Below are 21,064 nucleotides of genomic sequence, written 5' to 3'. Positions count from 1 at the left end.
TGTGGGGTTGTTTAGGTTTCACAGAAAACTCATAATATAATATAATATAATATAATATAATATAATATATATATATATATGTATATATATATATATATATATATATATATATATATATATTTTTTTTTTTACTGTATAGCTATTTTAGCTAAAAGCTTTAATTTCATACTAGATCAAGTCCTATAGGTGTATAGGTTCATAGGTATTTACTAGGCTGTTGATCTCTGAGGATGTTAAGAAGCCTAACCTTCCATTCGAATGGCAGTTTTTAGACCTCATATTTTACATACAAATAACCCTGATAAATGCCAAATAAGCATATGCTGGGACATTTGCTTGTCATATCGAAACTTCATTTCTGTTTCATTGCATCTTGGCACACCCAGGATTAACAAGTAATGTTAGAAATTGCAGCGGCCTTAGGTCAGCTGGTGCCCTAGGCAAAAGGGCTCCACAGCGCCCCCCCCCCCACACCACCCAGGTGCCCCCAACCTGGTCTACCTACACCAAATAAATACTGAAAAAGCACCCCTGCTACAGCGGTGCCCTAGGCAGCCGCCTAGTTGGCCTATGCCTAAGGCCGGCCATAACCATTACATAACTAGCAATCTGTCTGCAGTCTCGATGCAAGTAAAGCATGTGTCCCTCTCTTAAAAAATTGCATTTCCCAATAACTTTGTCAAATTAATAAAAATTGTGTATGACTAATATTCTACTTTTCATTCCATAAATGGCAGGCTATCAACCCCTGTCAATATCTCAGTAGGAACCAGACAAGGAAGCCCCTTTTTGTCATATCTTTTCTTACTATTATCCTTCTGAAAATTGTCTAGGATCCTAAATGAGAACATTATAATATAATCAGTGCATCAATGTCACATGCTTTACAGATTATAGCCTTTTATATTTTCAGAATCTGTAAAATGTGATTTCTCCAGCAATGGAAATTGTCAATAACAAGAACAGAGAAACCAAATGTAAACTTTGGACTATGATGTTTGTGGATGACATTTTGATCTGTAGTGAGAGTAGGGAACAGGTTGAAGAGACCCTGGAGAGGTGGAGATATGCTCTAGAGAGAAGAGGAATGAAGGTCAGCAGGACTAAGACAGAATACATGTGTGTGAATGAGAGGGAGGATAGAGGAATGGTGAGGATGCAAGGGAGTAGAATTGGTAAAGGTGGATGAGTTTAAGTACTTGGGATCAACAGTTCAGAGTAATGGTGAGTGTGGAAGAGAGCTGAAGAAGAGAGTACAGGCAGGGTGGAATGGGTGGAGAAGAGTGTCAGGAGTGATTTGTGACAGACGGGTACCAGTAAGAGTGAAGGGAAGGTCTACAAGAGGGTAGTGAGACCAGCTATGTTGTATGGGTTGGAGACAGTGGCACTGACAAAAAGGCAGGAGTCAGAGCGAGGTGGCAGAGTTAAAGATGTTAAGATTTGCACTGGGTGTGATGAGGATGGGTTTGGAGACAGGGCCAGAGAGGTGAGATTGCATTGGTTTGAACATATGCTGAGGATGGATGCTGGCTATATTGGGAAAAGGATGCTAAGGATGGAGCTGCCAGGTAAGAGGAAAAGAGGAAGGCCTAAGATAAGGTTTATGGATGTGGTGAGAGAGGACATGCAGGTGGTTGGTGTGACAGAGCAAGATGCAGAGAACAGGAAGAAATGGAAACAGATGATCAGCTGTCATGACCCCTAATGGGAACAGGTGAAAAAAGAAAAAAAAACAAATGTAAACGAACCCTTGACAAATCAATATTGTTTCCCCTTAAATATATCAGTAAGATAATGCATTCGCACTTAGTATTGAATTTAAATACTTCATAAAAGTAGCTCAAGACGTAGGAATAAAGTACAAACGTGATACCTGGACTTTTCTTTATACATACTTTAACTCATCTTTGGAGAAAATTAAAAACAGACTTGTATACTTCAGGTCAACTTAAGTTTAGTATAATTGCTAGATGACCCATAGTTAAAATGTATATATTTCCTCAGATCTTCTACTTCTAAAATAAATCAAAAAATTTATTTTATCTGATTGTTTCAGAGTCACAATCATAATTATTTAAATGTTTCTCTGGCATAATAGAAAAGGTACAGAAGTCTGAATCATTTGGGAGATCTAAAGATCAAAAGGTATTTACAAATACCAAGGTCATTGTTTTTTACTCTGTCTTAAGACTAATTAAACTACATAACATCTTAAGCCACTGCATCCTCCTTTGTTTGACAGAGCCTTTCCAGATAGTGCTGCCACCAGTATCGTCACTCCATTCATTCTGTGGGTGCAAGATCTAGATGTGCCCAGGCTCAGCAAGAGCCCTGCTGCCCATCTTTTCCTTACTAGGAATCACAGTCAGACCAATTGCTCCCCAGTGGTAAGAATCTGGAGGTAGTCATAAGCCAAATACTGGGTGATGTGGAGCAGTCTGCCCCACAACTCTTTCTCCAGAGTGCCCCACTAAAGCTGTACAATGTTGTCTACCTTTGAGAAGGTGCATGTGCCCACACACACACACACACACACACACACACACACACACACACACACACACACACACACACACACACACACTTCACCCAAATGGTAAAACAGAGCCGTTTCCCTCTCCCCAGAATGGGTGAGCCAACACTGACCGCTTACTTCCATCATCCTCGGCTTGTTCCCTCCACTACCTGTGCTGCTAATCAATCATGGGTCACCTGTGTTGCAGTCATGGCTTCATCCTTTGTTATCATGTGGGCAGGTGTCAGGTCATTTCAGTTCAAACTCCAGAACTACTTATCTTTGTATAATGATTACAGACCATATATAAATAACTTTGGCATTTTAGACAAATCAGTTATCATCATAGGCAAAACATCGTAGATTTTCCCTAAAGGCTCCTCATATATCAAACTACTAACACCTGTGACTGAGAAGTTCCTAAAGAAACTGTGTTTTTTCAATTAATTTCTCCTGTTACAGTCTCTTACTGATAATTCTAACATTCTTATAAACAACAAACCTCTAAAACCTTTACACCTTCCCATACAGAGAAATGTTTGCTTGCACCACATCCAGAAAATATCATAATTTGAAATGCTGAAACGAGAACCCCCTCTTTTTAAACAAACATGCCATTACATAGAGAAACCTGATTAGGATAGCACTGTCCAAATTTTCTATGACCATTAAGGTGGATAATAACAAACTCAGTTTGGTTACATCTTCATTGAGTTTCATTAAAAATATGCATTTCCTGTCCTTTCTCTATAATTTAGCTGTTAATTCAACTTACTGCTCAGATGCACATATCTCACAATATTGTCAGTCTCAAAAGAAATAAACATTTATCAAGATTTGGTAGTAGTATGGCACGGTGCTTACCACATTCATCTTATTCCAAATTCATACATCAGAAATGTATGCTCTTGTGCACACCTCACAAGCTACCCGCTATGGGAAAATTAGCATCACATAACTGTACTTCATGTTTTTGGAGCATGTAAATCTATTCAGCTTATATGGACTTTTCTATTAGAAAACCTTGAAAATATCTCAGTTATCAATGTCAAACATGGATCATTGTTTTTGTTTCTAAACATCGGATGAAGAGAGAAGAAATCCCTCTTAGGTTTGTCATGGAAATATTCGCAGATAGTTTTATAAATTATAATCAACTTTCTTGATGTATATAGCAATTTAAATAAACTGTTCTGTATAAGGGGTACCCTCTTTCAAGTTTGAGACTCCATAGTATGAGTCCCAAAACTGAGAAAGCACAGCAAACTGTAAAAGTCACTGTCATTCATTAAAACTTTCCATTGCAGGTGGCTAGACCACCAGAGTCCCCCCCCCCCACACCCCTGATACATCTATTCATCTGTCTATCTATCTATCTATCTATCTATCTATCTATCTATCTATCTATCTATCTATCTATCTATCTATCTGTCTATCTATCTATCTGTCTTTCTCTCCATCCATCTATCTATCCATCTGTCTGTCTGTCTGTCTATCTATCTATCTATCTATCTATCTATCTATCTATCTATCTATCTATCTATCTATCTATCTCTCCATCCATCTATCTATCCATCTGTCTGTCTATCTATCTATCTATCTATCTATCTATCTAGATATGAAACAAGCAACCAAAATGCCGACTGACATAAAATCGACCAAAAAGGTCAAAACTCAAAATGCTGACAAGCTCAAGAAATAGCAGGGACTGATGTTTTTCTTTTTCCCGAATGTATGCAATCTAGGAACTGGTAATTTATAGTTAGCAGGGGGTGTGGGAGGTGCAGACCCCACATAGCTTGCTCCCACCCCTCCTCACAGAACGTGTACCAAGTGTTTCAACGGTATGAGTTTCAAACCAACCCTTTGTGGACAATGTAATATAATTTGGCATTTTGTCCACTTGACATTATGCATGTATTCCATATATATATATATATATATATATACGGAGAGAGAGAGGTATTAACTCAGAAACTGTTGCACCTAGAACAAAAGTGAATGTATTGAGATCTAGCTGTCTGTGACTTAGTATATATTTTCCCCAATCCCATTGAAATGTTTACTGTTCCTTAGATCATTCTTCCATTCCACAAACTGGGAATGGGAACACATGAATGGCTGATCTTAAATCTACTATAAATGCTCGAATATTGTCAAGTGGTCTCACCTGGGATCCTAGTACATACTACCTACTTCTTTTTGTGGACCAACATGAGCTGTAGTCTTATCCACATAATGTTTATAGCAACTGATGCTAACCTAACCCCCAAAACGTATGCCATCTTTATTATGCATGATGTTCAATATTTAGCAGTAGGATAACGTGTCTGTCAATGGCAGTGAAACATTTTCACTAGCTATGTGAGAAGGAATGTTCTATATGTATATACTTCAGGCTTTTATTTGTGTTGCCTATACCATTTTGTTATTAAAAAAACAGTAAAATCAAGACGGCTATAAAGCAGACTTCCACATCTTCAATATATTAATATATATTTAGGTTTTCCTATTCATTTAAGTTCTAATGACACTCTTTGCTTTGAGAAATCATATGAGCTACAATTGTACGTTTTGTGAACTTTTTCAGCATAAGATTCTGATTTTCTTTTGATATATATATACGTTTGTGTGTGTGTGTGTGTGTGTGTGTGTGTGTGTGTGTGTGTGTGTGTGTGTGTGTGTATGTGTGTGTGTGTGTGTGTGTGTGTGTGTATGTGTGTGTGTGTGTGTGTGTGTATCAAAGCACATAGGTGTGTACTAGGCTAACAACCACACCTAGCCATGCATTCCAAATCTCTGACAATTTCTGGTAACCTTGATAAGTGTAAGCAGGAGCTTGGGAGATAAAACATTTACAAGCAGGGACCTGGGAGATGAAAAATGTATAGACTGCCTGTGTCCAATAGAGATATAGGTGCAAACTCAGAGATGAATTTGCTGTTCCCCATTCAATTGTCCAAGTTACACTTGACTTAGTTTAGGGAGAAATTCTGCTTCACATGGATGGAGAGGCTGTTCCAGAGAAGGGATAATCTCTAGGATATATACCTGTCTCTCCATCAGGTCCTATTTATTATCACAGGAAAGGTTTAAGTCTTTAGAATGGGTAATTATGCTGCTGTTTATTTTGTGGATATGCAGGAAGTCCATCCGGCTGGGGTCTAACAATGTCTTGTACGCCAGGCATAGATCCCACCTCAATAGCCTATAGCAGTAGTTCTCAAACTTTTCTGATCACAGCCCACTTGGACAAAGCCATAACTCAATGGCCCACTAGCCCTTCCATAAATCACATGATTTAAACAGAGGTAATATTTCAAATGAAAATTGGAATTTGGGATATACTGTGAAAGAATAACACCAAGAAGTGATGTAATTGTAAAGTGTGTAATTATTTATTCATGGAATTAAGTGCGTACATATAAAAAAGAAAAAATACTCTACATAAATTAATGTGAAGCATGACACTGTTTTCTTTCAGAAACTAAAGGTATATCTGGTTAAAACCTGAAGAGTTTTAGTCTCATATCTGGCTCCATGTTTAGCTGATTTCTGTTCTTTGTTTTCAAACTCACAATTGTTGAAAAAACAAGTTTGCAGTTTTAAGTGGAGGGGAATGGAAGTAAGTACTTCATTGCTGTGTCACTGAGTCCAGGATATTCCAGCTGTACGTGAAGCCAAAAGTCCATCAAACTCTTGTCCCTAAAGACAAAGTTCAATGACATATCTGAGGATAGTTCGACAAGATTGTCTATTTCTTTTGATGAAAGCTTCTCCTCAATGTTTTTTATATATTCCATGCATGTAAAAGGACTCCTGATCCACTCAAGTCCTGTTTCTGGTTATGGAAAATATATTTTGAACTGGTTGCAAAGTCCTCATAAGTAGTCTTTGAAGTCTTTAATGATCATCTCAGGAATTTTTTCACCTGTTGTCATCAAAAAATCATTCAGAGTAGTAAAACTTTCAAAGTCTTGTTTGTCGAGATGTTTTCCCATAGTTCAATTTTTATACATATTGCCCTCTCTGAAAGTCTTGTTCATCGAGACGTTTCTGCCATAGTTCCATTTTCATACATATTGCCCTCTCTGAAAGTCTTCTTCGTCGAGACGTTTCTGCCATAGTTCCATTTTCATACATATTGCCCTCTCTGAAAGTCTTGTTTGTCGAGACGTTTCTGGCATATTTCCATTTTCATACATATTGCCCTCTCTGAAAGTCTTGTTTGTCGAGATTTTTCTGGCATAGTTCCATTTTCATACATATTGCCCTCTCTGAAAGTCTTGTTTGTCGAGACGTTTCTGCCATAGTTCCATTTTCATACATATTGCCCTCTCTGAAAGTCTTGTTTGTCGAGACGTTTCTGCCATAGTTCCATTTTCATACATATTGCTCTTTATCTTGAACATTAAAGATGGTGACATCTTTTCCTTGCAAAGCAAGGTTCAAACCATTCAAGATGCTGAAAATATCAGCTAGGTATGCCACTTCAAACAAGCCAGGAGAAAGTATGCATACGATCGGAAAGGTGAAACGCTGGGCATTTACTATCATGGAGGTAGATTTTGATCTTGTCTCGCAATTCAGAGAAATGGAAAAGAACTTTTCCACATGAAAGCCAGTGAACTTCAGCATGAAATAGAAGTCGCATGTGTTCACTACCCATTTCGTCACATAATATTTAAAAAATACATGCATTCAAAGGGTGACCTTTCATGTGGTTTATCATTTTTACTACTTCATTCATAACTGTTTTAAGACCATTAGCATGTTCTTATTAGCAGGTTGTTCACAATGAATGCTACAGTGCATTACTGTTTCCCATGGTGCAACAGATTTAACACATGCAGACAGGCCCTTCCTTTTACTAATCATTGCCGCAGCATCGTCAGTGCAAAGACCGACACATTGTGTCCAATCCGCTTCATTGCTCACCACAAAATCATTTAATGCTTTGAAAATATCTGTTCCTGTAGTTCTACCAGGCAGGGATTGGCAGAATAAAAAGTCATCATGTACTTTTCCTAAATATTCATATCTGACATATGCAAGAAGATGAGCTTCACCAACCAAATCGGTAGACTCATCAAGTTGAAATGAAAAGTACATACTCTGACATAATCATGATAACAGCTGACATTTCACATTTTCAGCCATGCATGTTATTCGATGTTTAATTGTATCATTAGAAAGGGGTACTTTCGAGATAGCATTCTTTGCTTTTCCCCCAAAGCATAATATTTCTCATTACTTTTGCAGCAGGTTTTATCGAGTTTTCTGCTACAGCATGATCTTTCAACCACCTAGCCACCAGTAGCGATACTCTGTACGAAGCCTCCGTAGCACTGGCATTTTCTCCAGCAGTAGCAATGAAATGCATTAAACTCTTATTGTGGTTAAGCTCTTTGCATTTATTCTGAAAAAAACTGCAGAGGCTTTCCAATGCACTCCTTGTGTTTAGCTTCAAAATGACGCTTTCATTTGGAGAATTTCATTACTTCATTGGAAAGAGTTTCGTAACACAAAACACAGTGTGAGCTGGGATCTTCTTTATCTCCTATCCAGGAAAATCCCAGTTTTAAAAAATCGCTGTTCTACTTTCTCTTTATTTTTTTTCTTTCCAACTGTTGTTTTATTATCCTATTGATTTTACTGTTCATTGCAACGCTATCACTGAGAATCCTTTCACAGTCATCGTTTCGCAAACAGGATAATCATTTACATTTAGTACATTTTTGTCTTGCCTGTTTATATTCATTGTATCCTGTTTCAAACATGTCTATATTGACTGTTCTTTTGTCCCCACTATTTTGAATGTTTTTCACTATTCTGTCCTTCACAACTTTCACCAGCTTTGCTCTTCAGTGTACCAGCATTTCATATTATCCCTCAGAAAAAGTTTATTTAAAATTAATAGTGATAGTGATAGTGATAGATAAATAAGTAAAATTTAAGAAACCCAATTTTAATTAATATTAAATATTTTATATTAATATTAAATATTTAATTTTAATTAATAGACTTACAGTGAGTACTGACACACGTAAAATCTCAATCCTGACACACTAATTTAATGAATAATTTCCCCCAGTAACCCCTTCATTAGTTTGTATTGTGTATGCACAGCCACTATACATGAATTAATTATTTCCCCAAGCAAAATCTTCATTACTATGTCCAAGTATACACAATCACCCAAATGAAACATTTCCCAAACAGACCCCTTCAGTAAAATGTCCAGGTACAGTTCATACAAGCAGCAAAATGAAACATTCACGCAAACAACCCCTTCAGTAAATTATTGAGGTATACCCAATCACCAAAGTGAAACGTTTGCTCAAGCGACCCCTTCAATAACATATGTACAATCACAAAAATGAAACATGCACCCAAGTGACCCCTTCAGTAAAATCTTGAGCTATGCACAAGCACCAAAATAAAACATTTGCCCAAGCAACCCCTTCAATAACATGTGCAAGCACCAAAGTGACACAGTCAGTCAAGCGACCCCTTCAGTAAAATGTTGAGATCTACACAAGCACCAAAATAAAACATTTGCCCAAGGGACACATACCTAACAAGCATGCAGTCTCTGTGCAGTTCAAAGATTCACTGGCTTCAAATAACAGACTTCCTGCACATGGCACAGCACAGACAGATTTGGTATTTTTAGGGTTTCTCCTTCATTTTCTGGCACACTGCTGAATCTGTATTGACTGGTTATCTCAGTTTGCAGTTGCAAGCTGAAATTAACAATCAGCTTCAAGAAAGGAGGTGCTCATGGGAGCAACACATCCAGACACTAGACAAAGCCCTTTTTTTCATAAAAAAATGGACAGTGAAGAGGACAGATGTATTTATTATTAACTCTCAAAGCTCACCAGGAAATTCCCACAGCCCACCAGTGGGCTGCAGACCACACTTTGAGAAAGGCTGGCCTATAGGATACTGAATACAGGGATAGGGCTTTGAGGCAGTCTGCATATGACATGTTACTTTGACCTGTATTCTTTTAGTGAGGAACCTCTGTGGATGTTCCAATTGTAGGATGTACCTGGTTAGGTACACACCAAAGAGGGCATTGTACTCAGTGATAGGTCTGATAAATGCTGAATACAGTGGAAAAATGACCTCCTTGGACCAAGATACCATACCTTTGTTTATAAGTTGCACAACAACGAATGGTTTCCTCTTTACCATAGACACGTGATGGTCAAAGACTAGATTGCTGTCTAAGTGTGTCCCCAAGTCCCTGAATACTGGAGTCGACTCTTGGTGGTGTACTGTCAATATGATAATTACCAGGGATGAATGTCTTACCAAAAGATACTATTATGCATATCTTGGCATTTAGTTTTAGCCATGGGTCTGACACAAATTATTTGCTTGTGTTAGCCTTTCCTGGAGAACATTAGTGTTGGGGGAGGGTTCTATGACTGCTCGTAATTAGCAATCACCTGCAAAATTTAGTCAGCCAAAGACCTTGACATTGGCCTTGACTTCAGAGAAGTAAATGCCAAAAAGGAATGGTCCTGGGGCCAGTCCTCTGTAGACTCCACTTGTGATTGGCCTTTTTGTAGAGGTGGACTCCCCAATTCAAACTTCCTGTATCCTGTCTATGAGCCAGCTGGCTATCCGCTGGGTGACTTAAGGTTTATATCTGACCTCTTGAGTTTGTCAACAATGCCCGAGTGAGGTATCTTGTTAAATGCCAAGGTAGGGAGTGTGAACCATTTTGCCCTCATCCAGTGCTTTGGCAACCTTTTCAAAGAAGTCCACCAGGTTGAGTAGGTATGACCTTCCCTTGAGGAAATCAAACTGGGTTGGGTCTACTGATTGGAGGTTTTCTATGTCATTTTTTATGATTTCCATGATAATTCTTTCCATGGTTTTGCATATGAGACTAGTGAGACTTATGGGTCTGTAGATGGCCCAGATTTCTGCAGAGAGATGACTGTTGCTTTTCTCCATTTGTGAGGCACAAAGACTGTTTGGAGGCTACAGTTAAATAGCAATTCCAAAGGCCCTGATAGGTCATGTTTCCTGCTATTTAGAAGGCATTCCAGGATATTGTCTGGACCTATCAATGCAGTGTTCTTGGCCTTTGAGAGATCATTGAGGACCTGTCCTCTGTTGATAGTAAGAGGAGTTATATTTGATGGTATTGCCTGAGGGAAGGTTGAGGGGGAGAGAGGGGTAAAGTTAGACCTGAATTTGTCTGCCAGTAGGTTTGATATATCTTCTGGCCTTTTCTAATTTCTGCAAGTCTTTTAGGTTTCTAATACCATAATGTGAATGGACCCCATTCCTAAGTCAAAGTATGGTTAAAGTTCATGAAATTAGTATTGTTTCAATCTTTGATATTAGCCAGAAGTACTGACTCCTGCAATTCGTAGGGAGTTACACGTATTGGTAATGGGAGCACTTTACATTATCGAAATACTGAAATCTCGAATGTCATATGGTCGAGACCATATGATCGACATTTCAGTATATTGAATATGTAAAGTTTTAAAAAATAACACTTTACTTACCTTAAAACATTACGTGCACACAGAGGAAGGCTACTTGTATGCTCTGTGTGTACGTAATGTTGTTATCTATTTTGTGGTGTTGAGAGGAAATGGGAAATCTTCCGTTTTGTGCTTCCGCATACACCGCAATATGGGAGATTTCCCTTTTCCCCACTGTAGCGCGATCTTGGAGTTGGTATATTTAAGTAGGTGGGTGTGGGAGGCACAGCCCCCTACATGGGAGGTGCAGGGGGGCGAAGCCCCCCTGCAAAAGCAATGTTTGACTTTTTTTTTTTTCGTTTCATTTTAGAAGTTCGAGTTTCCAAAACTCGATCTTTTGGTCTCGATAATATGAGGTTTGAGATTTTGGGAATTAGATCTTCTAAAGTGAATCCATTGGTAATACATCTAAGTACGATTGTAAATTATTTTTTATAAGACCGGTTGCTCCTACTAGTATTGGAACTGTCTGGGTATCCTTCTTCTACATCGCCCTCATTTCTGACTGCAAAGCCTGGTATTTTATGGCTTTGTGTCTCTCTGTACTTCAGACACTGTAGTCACTGGGTTTAGCAATTTCAATAATCAATGCCACTTTTGTCTTCTTTTCTTCAACTTCTATATCTGGTTTTTTCGCATCTATTTTTTGAACTGTTGGTAATGGAGGATCCCATGTGATATAAACTTTATCATTTTCTATGATGCTTTGTGGATGATGTTTCCGGTGTTTTTCAGCTACTTCAATATTATAATGCTTGCACAATTCCCAATGCAACAGTCTTGCCACATTATTATGCCTTTCAATATACAGTCCTTCTGCCATTAGTATATTACAACCAGCAACAAGATGTGTGACTGTTTCCAGTTCTGTTTTACAAAACCTACATTTGTCTATTTCTCCCACATATTCAATGGACTTTGTAAACCAACACGTATGTAGTCCACTATCTTGGGCTGCCAATATTAACCTTTCATCTTTTGGTTTAAATTCACCTCTCCTTAACCATTCCTGCATTTGATTATGATCAACATGAGGTTGTTCCAAGAGTTTTCTGTACTTGTAACTATAGTTATGCAATTTAGACATTTCTTGGCTTCTTGTCTGATCCTGCACCTTATATTCTTTCTTTTGTTTTTGGCACATTCAGTTGCTGTCTGATTTTTATCTACTTCTGGTTTGATTTCCATTCCCACTTGACACCGATAAGCTTCTGCTACACTAAGCAGGGAAGTCAACTTAGACTTATTCTCCTCGTGTTACAAATCTTTCAATATGTTTGGGACTTGTGAGGTCAGCAGATATGTAAGCAGTTCTACGATTGCAGATCTATATATGTAATCAATTTTGGGGATGCCCATACCTCAATGGGGAATATATAATGTTGGTATGCACTGATTTTTATAAATCATTTGATGAGCATGAAGCATCCTTCTTGTTTTCATGTCCAACCTATCCAACACCTTTTGGGGCCAGTCAGTCATTCCAAAACTGTAAGTTAGGACAGGAAGAGCAAGTTGGTTTGTAGCTTGAACTTTGTTCCTAGCTGTCAATGCTGTTTTCAGTATTAATTTTAGTCTTCTAAAATATTCCTTACTAATTTATATTCACATTTGTTCATGTTTTATTGGTGATCCTTCATCAGTTCCCAAATATTTATACACTCCTTCTTGCTCAAGTTCTTAAATGTCACATTTCTGTCCGAGGCTGATGCTTTCTTGGTGCTGCAGCTTTTCTGCTTTACAGGTTGCTTTTACACATTTAGCAAGGGTCTATATTACAACGTCGAACTAACATAAGTTCGAACGTTGTAATATCAAACGCAAAAGTCCAAAACCCAATAATAACGAAAACACAGAACAGTGATTTTTTTTCCCAGGGAAAAAATCGCTGTTCTGTGACAAAAAAAAATTACACCTTAAACTTAAACTAAAGTGGGGGGCTTCACCCCCCCCACACACACACACATCTTACTTAAATAGACCAACTCCAAGATTGCACCACAGTGGAGGAAATAGCAAAGCCCCGTAAATGGTCCGATTTTTTTCCCTGGGAAAAAAATCGATTTGCCATGGCTTTGCTATTTTTGGATTTCGGACTTTTAGGTTCAATTACGACATTCAAACTTACACAAGTTCAACATAATATAGACTCTTTATCAAGACCAAATGACATCCTCACATCATCTGTAAAAGTTTTGACCACTTACAGTTGTGCTTTCAGCTTCTCATCTGATGAACTATACAGTTATAAATAATCTACAAAAAGAAGATGAGAAGTCTTTCACTTTGTTGTTTTCTGAATGTCAAATTGTAACGATGACCTAATCTGTTAAGTAGACAGCTTAATGGGTTACGGGCAAGACTAAAGAGCAGTGGTGACAGTCACCCTGGAATAGCCCCCTTTGAATTTTTATCCCTGGAACAATAATCTGTCCTTTATCATAGCTTAACTGCAAAGTGGTTTGCCACTGTTTCGTGGTCACTATAATGTAATCGATCAGTGTAGGGTGTATCTTATGCATTTTTAAGCATTCTTTTATCCATGAATGTGGGATACTTTTAAATGCTTTTTTATAGTCTATCCATGCCATACTTAGATTCTTCCCCTTTTTACTGCTCAGTATAAGTGAACTTTGCACACAATTGTGTATGAGATTGCAGACATAGCTAAGGAATGCCTTGTGGTTGTCCTTGGCCTGAGAGGCCAAATTTACCTAAAATTTGGCTTTTGTAGACTTTATTTTTCTTCTGAGTTGTTTGTTTAGTTTGATGAGAGCAGTTTTATGTTGCAGGTGGCTACACCTCCTGTTTTTTATTGTGAAAATTCATATCCATGGCAACAGGCCCTTTTTATTGATTAGATGGTTGTAGTTAGAATATGAACTAATGCTAGGAGTGCCTGGATTGCAGTTCTGAGGGCAGTGCTTGTCACTGAAACCTAGTTGCCCAGTGTGCAACTAGGTATTGGTGAAATTTAAAGGGTGCTTTTACAAAAATAATGGCAGTTCAATGTGTCTGTATCTGTACAGGGCACTGCCAAACACTTGTGGAAAAACTAATAAGTAGACCTTGATGGTTTACAGATGAAGAATTTAGGGAGATATTCTGAAGTTTATCAAGTACTTAATCAAAAGGAAGAAATAGCTTTGTCAAGAATGATGAAAAGAAGAAAGTCACCTGATTGGGCACTGCCTGGCTACTACTAGTGTTGGTCTCACCACAGCTTCACTCTGCTGGGATACAATGCTCCTTTGCTTCTTCTCTCACCAGAAGCAACACATTAGCACCAATCCCAAGATGAGAAGCAGGCCACAGCCTGTTTGGAGAGCCACAGTCTTGTCCCAGATAAAGCAGAGGTCTGTAAGCTTGTTGTAGACTTTTCCTGGTAGATGCTTTGAATAGCAACCAGACCAATCAAGAAGATCCCACATAGATGCTCACTGCACTATCAGAGACCGTCAAGAATCATTGCCCTCTGCTCCTTCTCTTGCCAGGAGCAAAACAGAAGCACTAATCCCAGGATAATTACTGACAGGCAGAATGTGGGCTCTCCAGTAATTGGTGATCTTGGACTAGATGTTACAGATTTTAAAGGTAAGATGTAAAAACAGGTTAATATCCTAGCAATCAGAGTGTGCATTTAGCAGTTAGATATAAAAGGGGGAGTAACTTAAGCTTTAGCAATCTAAGAGGAGATTAGGATTGCCACCTTTCATTGTGGCTAAAACCGGACCAAAGATACACTCTTTGTACCTATTCTAAATCCACCCATTACCTCCTTGCCACCACCCACCTTCCACCCTTTTTGTGATTTCATAGTCATGTCAGGGGAGGAGAAACATCCTCTTTTCCTGGTTTGCAATTTTTTTTTGTTTTTGTACAGAAAAGCATAGTACATCTGCCAATTTTCTTTGGTTCTCTGTAAAAAATAAAATTAGTAAACATGCAGTTTTAACAAACTCTGATAGTGTAAACCAAACAGAAATAACACCACTGAGGGTCCAAAATGGTTATAATCAAGATTTATTTAGATTTGATTTTAACCATTTTGGAATTTCTAAATAAATCTTGATTTTAACCATTTTAACCATTTTGCACACTCAGTGGCATTATTTCTGTTTGGTTTTGATTGTACTTATAATGCTATACTACACTTTGTTGCATTTATGTTTCCATCTTTTCTTTACAGGTGAGAATGTGAATATTTCAGTATGGGTTGACAGACTTCCCACTAAGGCTGGGATATTTTTATGTAAATTTTTGTAAGTCTTTAGGTCTTTCTCACTTTTTATGGCATTTTTGAATCTGGATGATTTAGTTTTTTCCATTTTAAGGTTGAATTTCTTTTAGCTTCTGCAATCACTGTGGTTGCCATTTTGTATATTTTTTTTCTGAAGATAAGATGTTTAGTATTTGCATTAACTATTTAAATTATTTACATGTTTTAGAACATTACGTTTGTATTTCAGAGCAAGAACCATGTAGATAGGTAGGCATCATAAATAAGCTCACCAGCTTAAATATCAACCCCTATGTCCATTAAAACAGTAAACAGAAAAATAGGCTCCTTATACAGAATAAAACCCTTCTTAACTTCAGCAGCTAGAGCCAAGATTGCTCACTACCATCTAATCTCAACCCTCCTATATGCTTCACTTATATTTACCAACCTTAAGAAAATCAACCTTAACAAATTAGCCACCTTCTATAATAACATTGCTAGATTTGCTACTGGCAATCCCTTCAGAACCCATCACTGTTCAAATCTTAGACAACTAAATTGGCTTGAATTCCAAAACCATCTGATTATCCCCCAACTCACAGTTGCCCACAAGATATTTTACCAACCCAATAATACCCCTATACTCTCAAAACTCATAGTCCCATATAATAATCTGAACTCCCTACGTTCTTCTAGCAAACTTCTTGCCAGCTTAACAAAGTCTAATAATGCAGCTGGTGACTCTCTGTTTACCAACACAACAGGAAAACTCTGGAACCTACTACCCACTGAACTAACTCTAACTACATCCTTGCCACTCTTTAAACAAAAACTTAGAAAACACCTCCAAATGCACTGGCTATGCCCTTGTAGTAACCCTGACTAACCATCCTCTTCACCCCTCTTTCCTCCTCTTCTTGCCATACTTCCAAACTTCTACATGCTTTTGACTTGTAAATAAGACCGACTCTTTCTAAACTCTAATCAACTTAGTGTTTAAATAACTCTATCTCATATGATCTATTGTACATAACTCTTACTATTCTGTTTTTGAGCTGTCTTAAGCTGTATTCTGCTCTCTGTACTGTTTCTCAAGTGTTTTTATCTATTGTACATAACTCTTACTGTATTATATCTGTTCTAGCTCTCTTAAACTTTACTCTGTTTTACTTTAACATTTCTCCAGTATTTTTATCTCAAGAATGTATTAACTACCTGTTTTTATTTTGTTTTTTTAATCCTTTTTTCACCATGTAACAATATTTTATACTTTGTATATCTGTGTGGAGCTTTTCTCCCCGGGCCTCTACTGAAAATGGAAATATATCCAGCTAGACTAGCCCGGTCAACAAATGTAAAATAAAATAAAAATAAATGTCACAAGATGGGTTGCAAACTGGCTCAGGGATAGAACCCACATGGTCAGAATAGCAGGTGCCATGTCAGAATCTAAACCAGTTACAAGTGGCGTCCCACAAGGCTCAGTCCTGGGACCTCTCTTGTTTGGTATATAGTTCTCTGAGGCACAGGCTAACATGGGTGGACTATGGTTGACCAAGTTCGCAGATGACTGCAAACTGGGTGCCATAATCGGCTCTCCGGCTGACACAAACATCCTCCAAAAGGGTCTCACAGAGACGGATAACTGGTGCCAGAGCCATGGCCTAAAGCTAAATGCCAAAAAGTGCATAGTCATCCTCTTTGGGAAAAACAAAGTGCCCACAAATTACCACATAGTTGGTAATCCATTAAGTATGGAAGAAGTAATTAGGGACTTGGGGACCCAAGTAGATAGCAATCTCTCCTTTGACAATCATGTTGCCAAAGAGGTTAGAAAGACCTTCTGTATAGCCCCCCTTATCACAAAAGGGTTCACATCTAGATCAAGAGAGGTCATTGTGCCCCTCTACTCATCTCTTATCAGGCCCATAATTGAATATAATGCCTCATTTGGGATGTACCTTACCCGACACCTGCAGCAATTGCAAAGACCCCAAAAGTACCTCACCAAGAGGATCAAGGGACTCAAACAGATGCCCTATGCAGTTTGGCTAAAGAAACTCCAGCTCTACTCAGTTGCGTACCGCCTACTCAGAGGTGATCTGTGTCTGATGTATAAAGCCATGTCCAACCCAGAATTAATAGACATGCTTCACCACAGGAAATCCAAATCCCTTAGAGCTACATGCTCCAGGGACTTGAACTTCAGCACAGAAATAAATAGGACATGCTGGAGGGACAGATTCATATCCCAGTGGCTCCCCTCACTCTGGAACAAAATCCCAATCCATGTTAGGCAGAGCCCCTCACTGACCCTCTTCAAGAGAAATCTTGACGAATTAATGGGAGATTGTAAGTTTACCCCTGGGATCTCTTCTGTGTCCCTGCTAGACAGAGGCACAGTAAACTAACCTTAAAAGGGCTACCTTCTTTGACCTTCTATACAGAGGCACAGTCAACTAATCTAAAAGGGTGGTGAAAGCCAAACACACTCTGGCTAGGCTTATAAATGCCCTAGGGCAGATAGCCTAGTATCAACCTATGAACCTATTACAAAACATTACTCCAGATGTTTGGTAGCTGTCCTGAGTCACAAGATTTTGGGGGGAATTCTTAAAGGTTACCTCAACATGTACACCTAGTCTACACATCGCTGTAACCTTTTTGAATTTAGAGACAGCTCAAACATGGCACTCAGCCATGAATATGTGCAGCAACACTGGGCTTTGAGTTTATGCTATATGCAAAAGATGCAGTCTGTGAAGAGGCATATGTTAATTAGCCATGTGCTCTCTCCTTGGAGCCACGTCCAGAAAGGCATCTACATGCCTTTCAACATAGCCACCCGCACAACAATGCAGAAGCATTTAGTCAAACTGGAACAAGTAACTCCTGTGGATTTTAGCAGTAAAGATGGGTCAGGAGGTGTGTGAGTGAGTGAATGTATGCAAGTGTATGCTTGTGTGTGCGTGTATTTGTGTAAATGGATGAGTGTGTGATTGTATTTGGATGGGTAAGCGGCTGTGTGAGAGAGTGCGTGTGTGTATGTATGTGTGTGTGTGTGTGTAAGTGTGTGTGTGTGTGTGTGTGTGTGTGTGTGTCTGTCTGTGTATGTGATGTCCGTGTGTATGTGTGTGTATGTTATATGTGTGTATGTGTGTGTGTGTGGGGGGGAGAATGTGTGTGTGTGTGTGTGTGTGTGTGTGTGTGTGTGTGTGTGTGTGTGTGTGTGTGTGTGTGTGTGTGTGTGTGTATGTGCTGGGGTGCCTGTCATACCTCCACACACCCAGAGACTAATGAGCATAATCTGTAACATTGGGTGGAGGGAAATAGAAGACTCCAGAGAATACTACACTCAAACTAGTATAGAGAATTGGGGGGACAGTATCCACCAGAAAATACTACTCTAAACTAGTACAGGGAATTGAAGGGGGCAGTATCTACCAGAAAATATTACTTTCAAACTAGTACAGGGGATGTGGGGGACACTACCCACCAGGGAATACCACTCCTCTACCACTACAACACTCAAACCAGTATGGAGATTGGATGATGGGGGGAATACTAGCCATGTAGAAATACTACTTCTATCTCATAATGACACTTAAAGCAGTATAGGGATCATGGGGTGAGGGGAGCAGTAGTATGGGGATCATGGGGTGGGGGAGCACTTTGGGGATCATGGGGTGCAGGAGAACTAGTATGGGGATCATGGGGTGGGGGCACTAGTATGGGGATCAAAGGATGGGGGCACTAATAATGGGATCACAGGGGGAGCACTAGTATGAGGATCACAGGGTGGGGGCACTAGTATGGGGATCATGGAGTGGGGAGCACTAGTAATGGGGATAATGGGGTGGGGGAGCATTAGTATGGGGATCATGGGGTGGGGGAGCACTAGAATGGAGATCACAGGGTGGGGGGCATTAATATGGGGATCATGGGGTGGGGAGCACTAATATGAGGATCACAGGGTGGGGGAACACTAGTATGGGGATCATGGGAATGGGGACCATTAGACACCAGAGGTAAGACATTTAGCAGACTCTGCAAGACGTATGAGGGCTGGTGTATGTGTGTGTTTGTGTCAGTGTGTTTGTTTGAGTGTGTACTTGTGTGTATATGGGGGAGTGACTGGGGTAGGGAGGGGAGCATTGGACTACATTATATGGCTGCCACACTTACCTACCGCATGAAGTGCTAATATGTACTTTGCAGTAGCTAACTGCAATTCAGAGACATGCAAATAAGCCAGTACTGAGGTCTTTCCTCATTGTGGCTTATGTGTCTCATCATGGAGCAGGACCTTTGTAGAATGAGCTGCATGGCTTGCACTGGGTGCTTTAATTAGACCCTGGGTTTAAACATTTTTTCATGACCAAGACTTCACTGGTAAAATGTTGTCTCTCGCTTGCTCTCTTTTCTGCTTCCTGCAGACTGCTGAGAAGTGAGCTTTGTCAAGTCTACAGGGCCTCAAAGGATACAGTCATATGTGACCTCCTGCACATCTGTAAAACTAATAATAGCCACAACATCTGCTCAGCAGTTTTTAACTTCCAGAAACACATAGATACATAGATATCCCACAAAATCCCTTTTTTATGGAAAAGTCTTCCTGTGGATGTAAATCAAAGTAGCTCCCTGGTCCTCTTTAAATATAACCGGATAACAACTGGGTGCAGTGGAATGCACTTGTAATCCTAGCTATTTGGGAGGCAGAGGTTGTTGGGTTGAGTTACATGGTACGATAGGCCAAGAAGTTGAACCAGAATGAATGAATGGGCAATTGTAAATACACCCCAGGTCTGGTCTCTCACGTTCTCATTGAAGGGGATTGAAAGTGGTATAAATTAGTCATGACAATAGGTACCTACTATTTTAGGTATTGTGGCTAGGCTTCTAATGGTCCTGTGGGTCAACAGTATTGACCTATGACATATTAACTTATGAAGATTCTGCAGCTTACAACTAGCTATGACCTGCCATTTGTGAGGATGCTTTGCTGAATGCAGCTCAACTTTGTCTAGTAAAATTGATCATGATTGTTCAAATCTAACCTTGACTGAGTAATCATATTGTATACTGTTAAAAAATAACTCCATCAATGTGATAATCCCAGTCTGTGCACTCATGGATTTATCATAAAATGCTGTCACCATGTGGGGATTTGCTCAGTCAACTTGACAGATGTAAAAAATTTGTGCTGATTTCAGGTTTCCATACATAACAATGCTTTTAACAGTCTTTTAGATTTTGCACAGACCTAAGTTTTGCAACTGTCTTTTATATTCATAATGTTGTTTGACATGTCTTACTTACTGTTTTCTTATTTTCAGGTGTTCTGCGTGTTGTGGTAGTGTTTATCACAGTCGGTGTGACATGGTTTATAGCAAGTAACTTTTTAAACATTGATTGGAACTTAAAGCTGCTTAAAGGTGAGCAATCTTCTTCCATTTTAAGTTATTTTATGATTGCATTCTTTATATTATATACACTTCTTTCACAGTCATAGTAAGTGAACAGATTATTCGGCAGATAGATAATAAATATGTTTTTCTCAAAGGCAAATGTTAGTAAGAAACAGATGTGTAACTATGGTGACAATCTGTAAGTGAATGATGTGCACATAAATAATCTGAGTTTCATGTTGTTTGCTTTTGTATAAAACACATCAGACTAGAAGCATTTCATTTTGCTTGTTTTTTTTTTTTTTTTGTTAACAAATCATGAAGGTACCTGGGCCAAACAGCAAAAGTAGAAAAGGGAAACATGAATAGCCCAGTTACAAATTAAAATGTCGGCTGCCATTTA

General features: G+C 38.9%; 1 protein-coding gene across 3 annotated transcripts in view; it reads left to right on the top strand.

Annotated features, from left to right (window-relative positions):
• The window catches only part of FAM3D (FAM3 metabolism regulating signaling molecule D), a 713,044-nt gene that overhangs the window by 345,962 nt on the left and 346,018 nt on the right, over positions 1-21,064 (top strand). For all 3 annotated transcript variants that reach the window (XM_044078817.1, XM_044078815.1, XM_044078816.1), the window contains one exon: positions 20,590-20,688. In XM_044078817.1, the coding sequence (XP_043934752.1) occupies positions 20,590-20,688 (99 nt within the window). The remainder of the gene's footprint in view (positions 1-20,589; positions 20,689-21,064) is intronic.

The sequence above is a fragment of the Protopterus annectens genome, chromosome 7.part1 (genome assembly GCF_019279795.1).
Source record: "Protopterus annectens isolate FY-2018-M chromosome 7.part1, PAN1.0, whole genome shotgun sequence".
Classification (NCBI taxonomy): Eukaryota; Metazoa; Chordata; order Ceratodontiformes; family Protopteridae; genus Protopterus; species Protopterus annectens.
The sequence above is the reverse complement of the archived record's forward strand: the minus strand, read 5'-3'. Positions and strand labels throughout refer to the sequence as shown.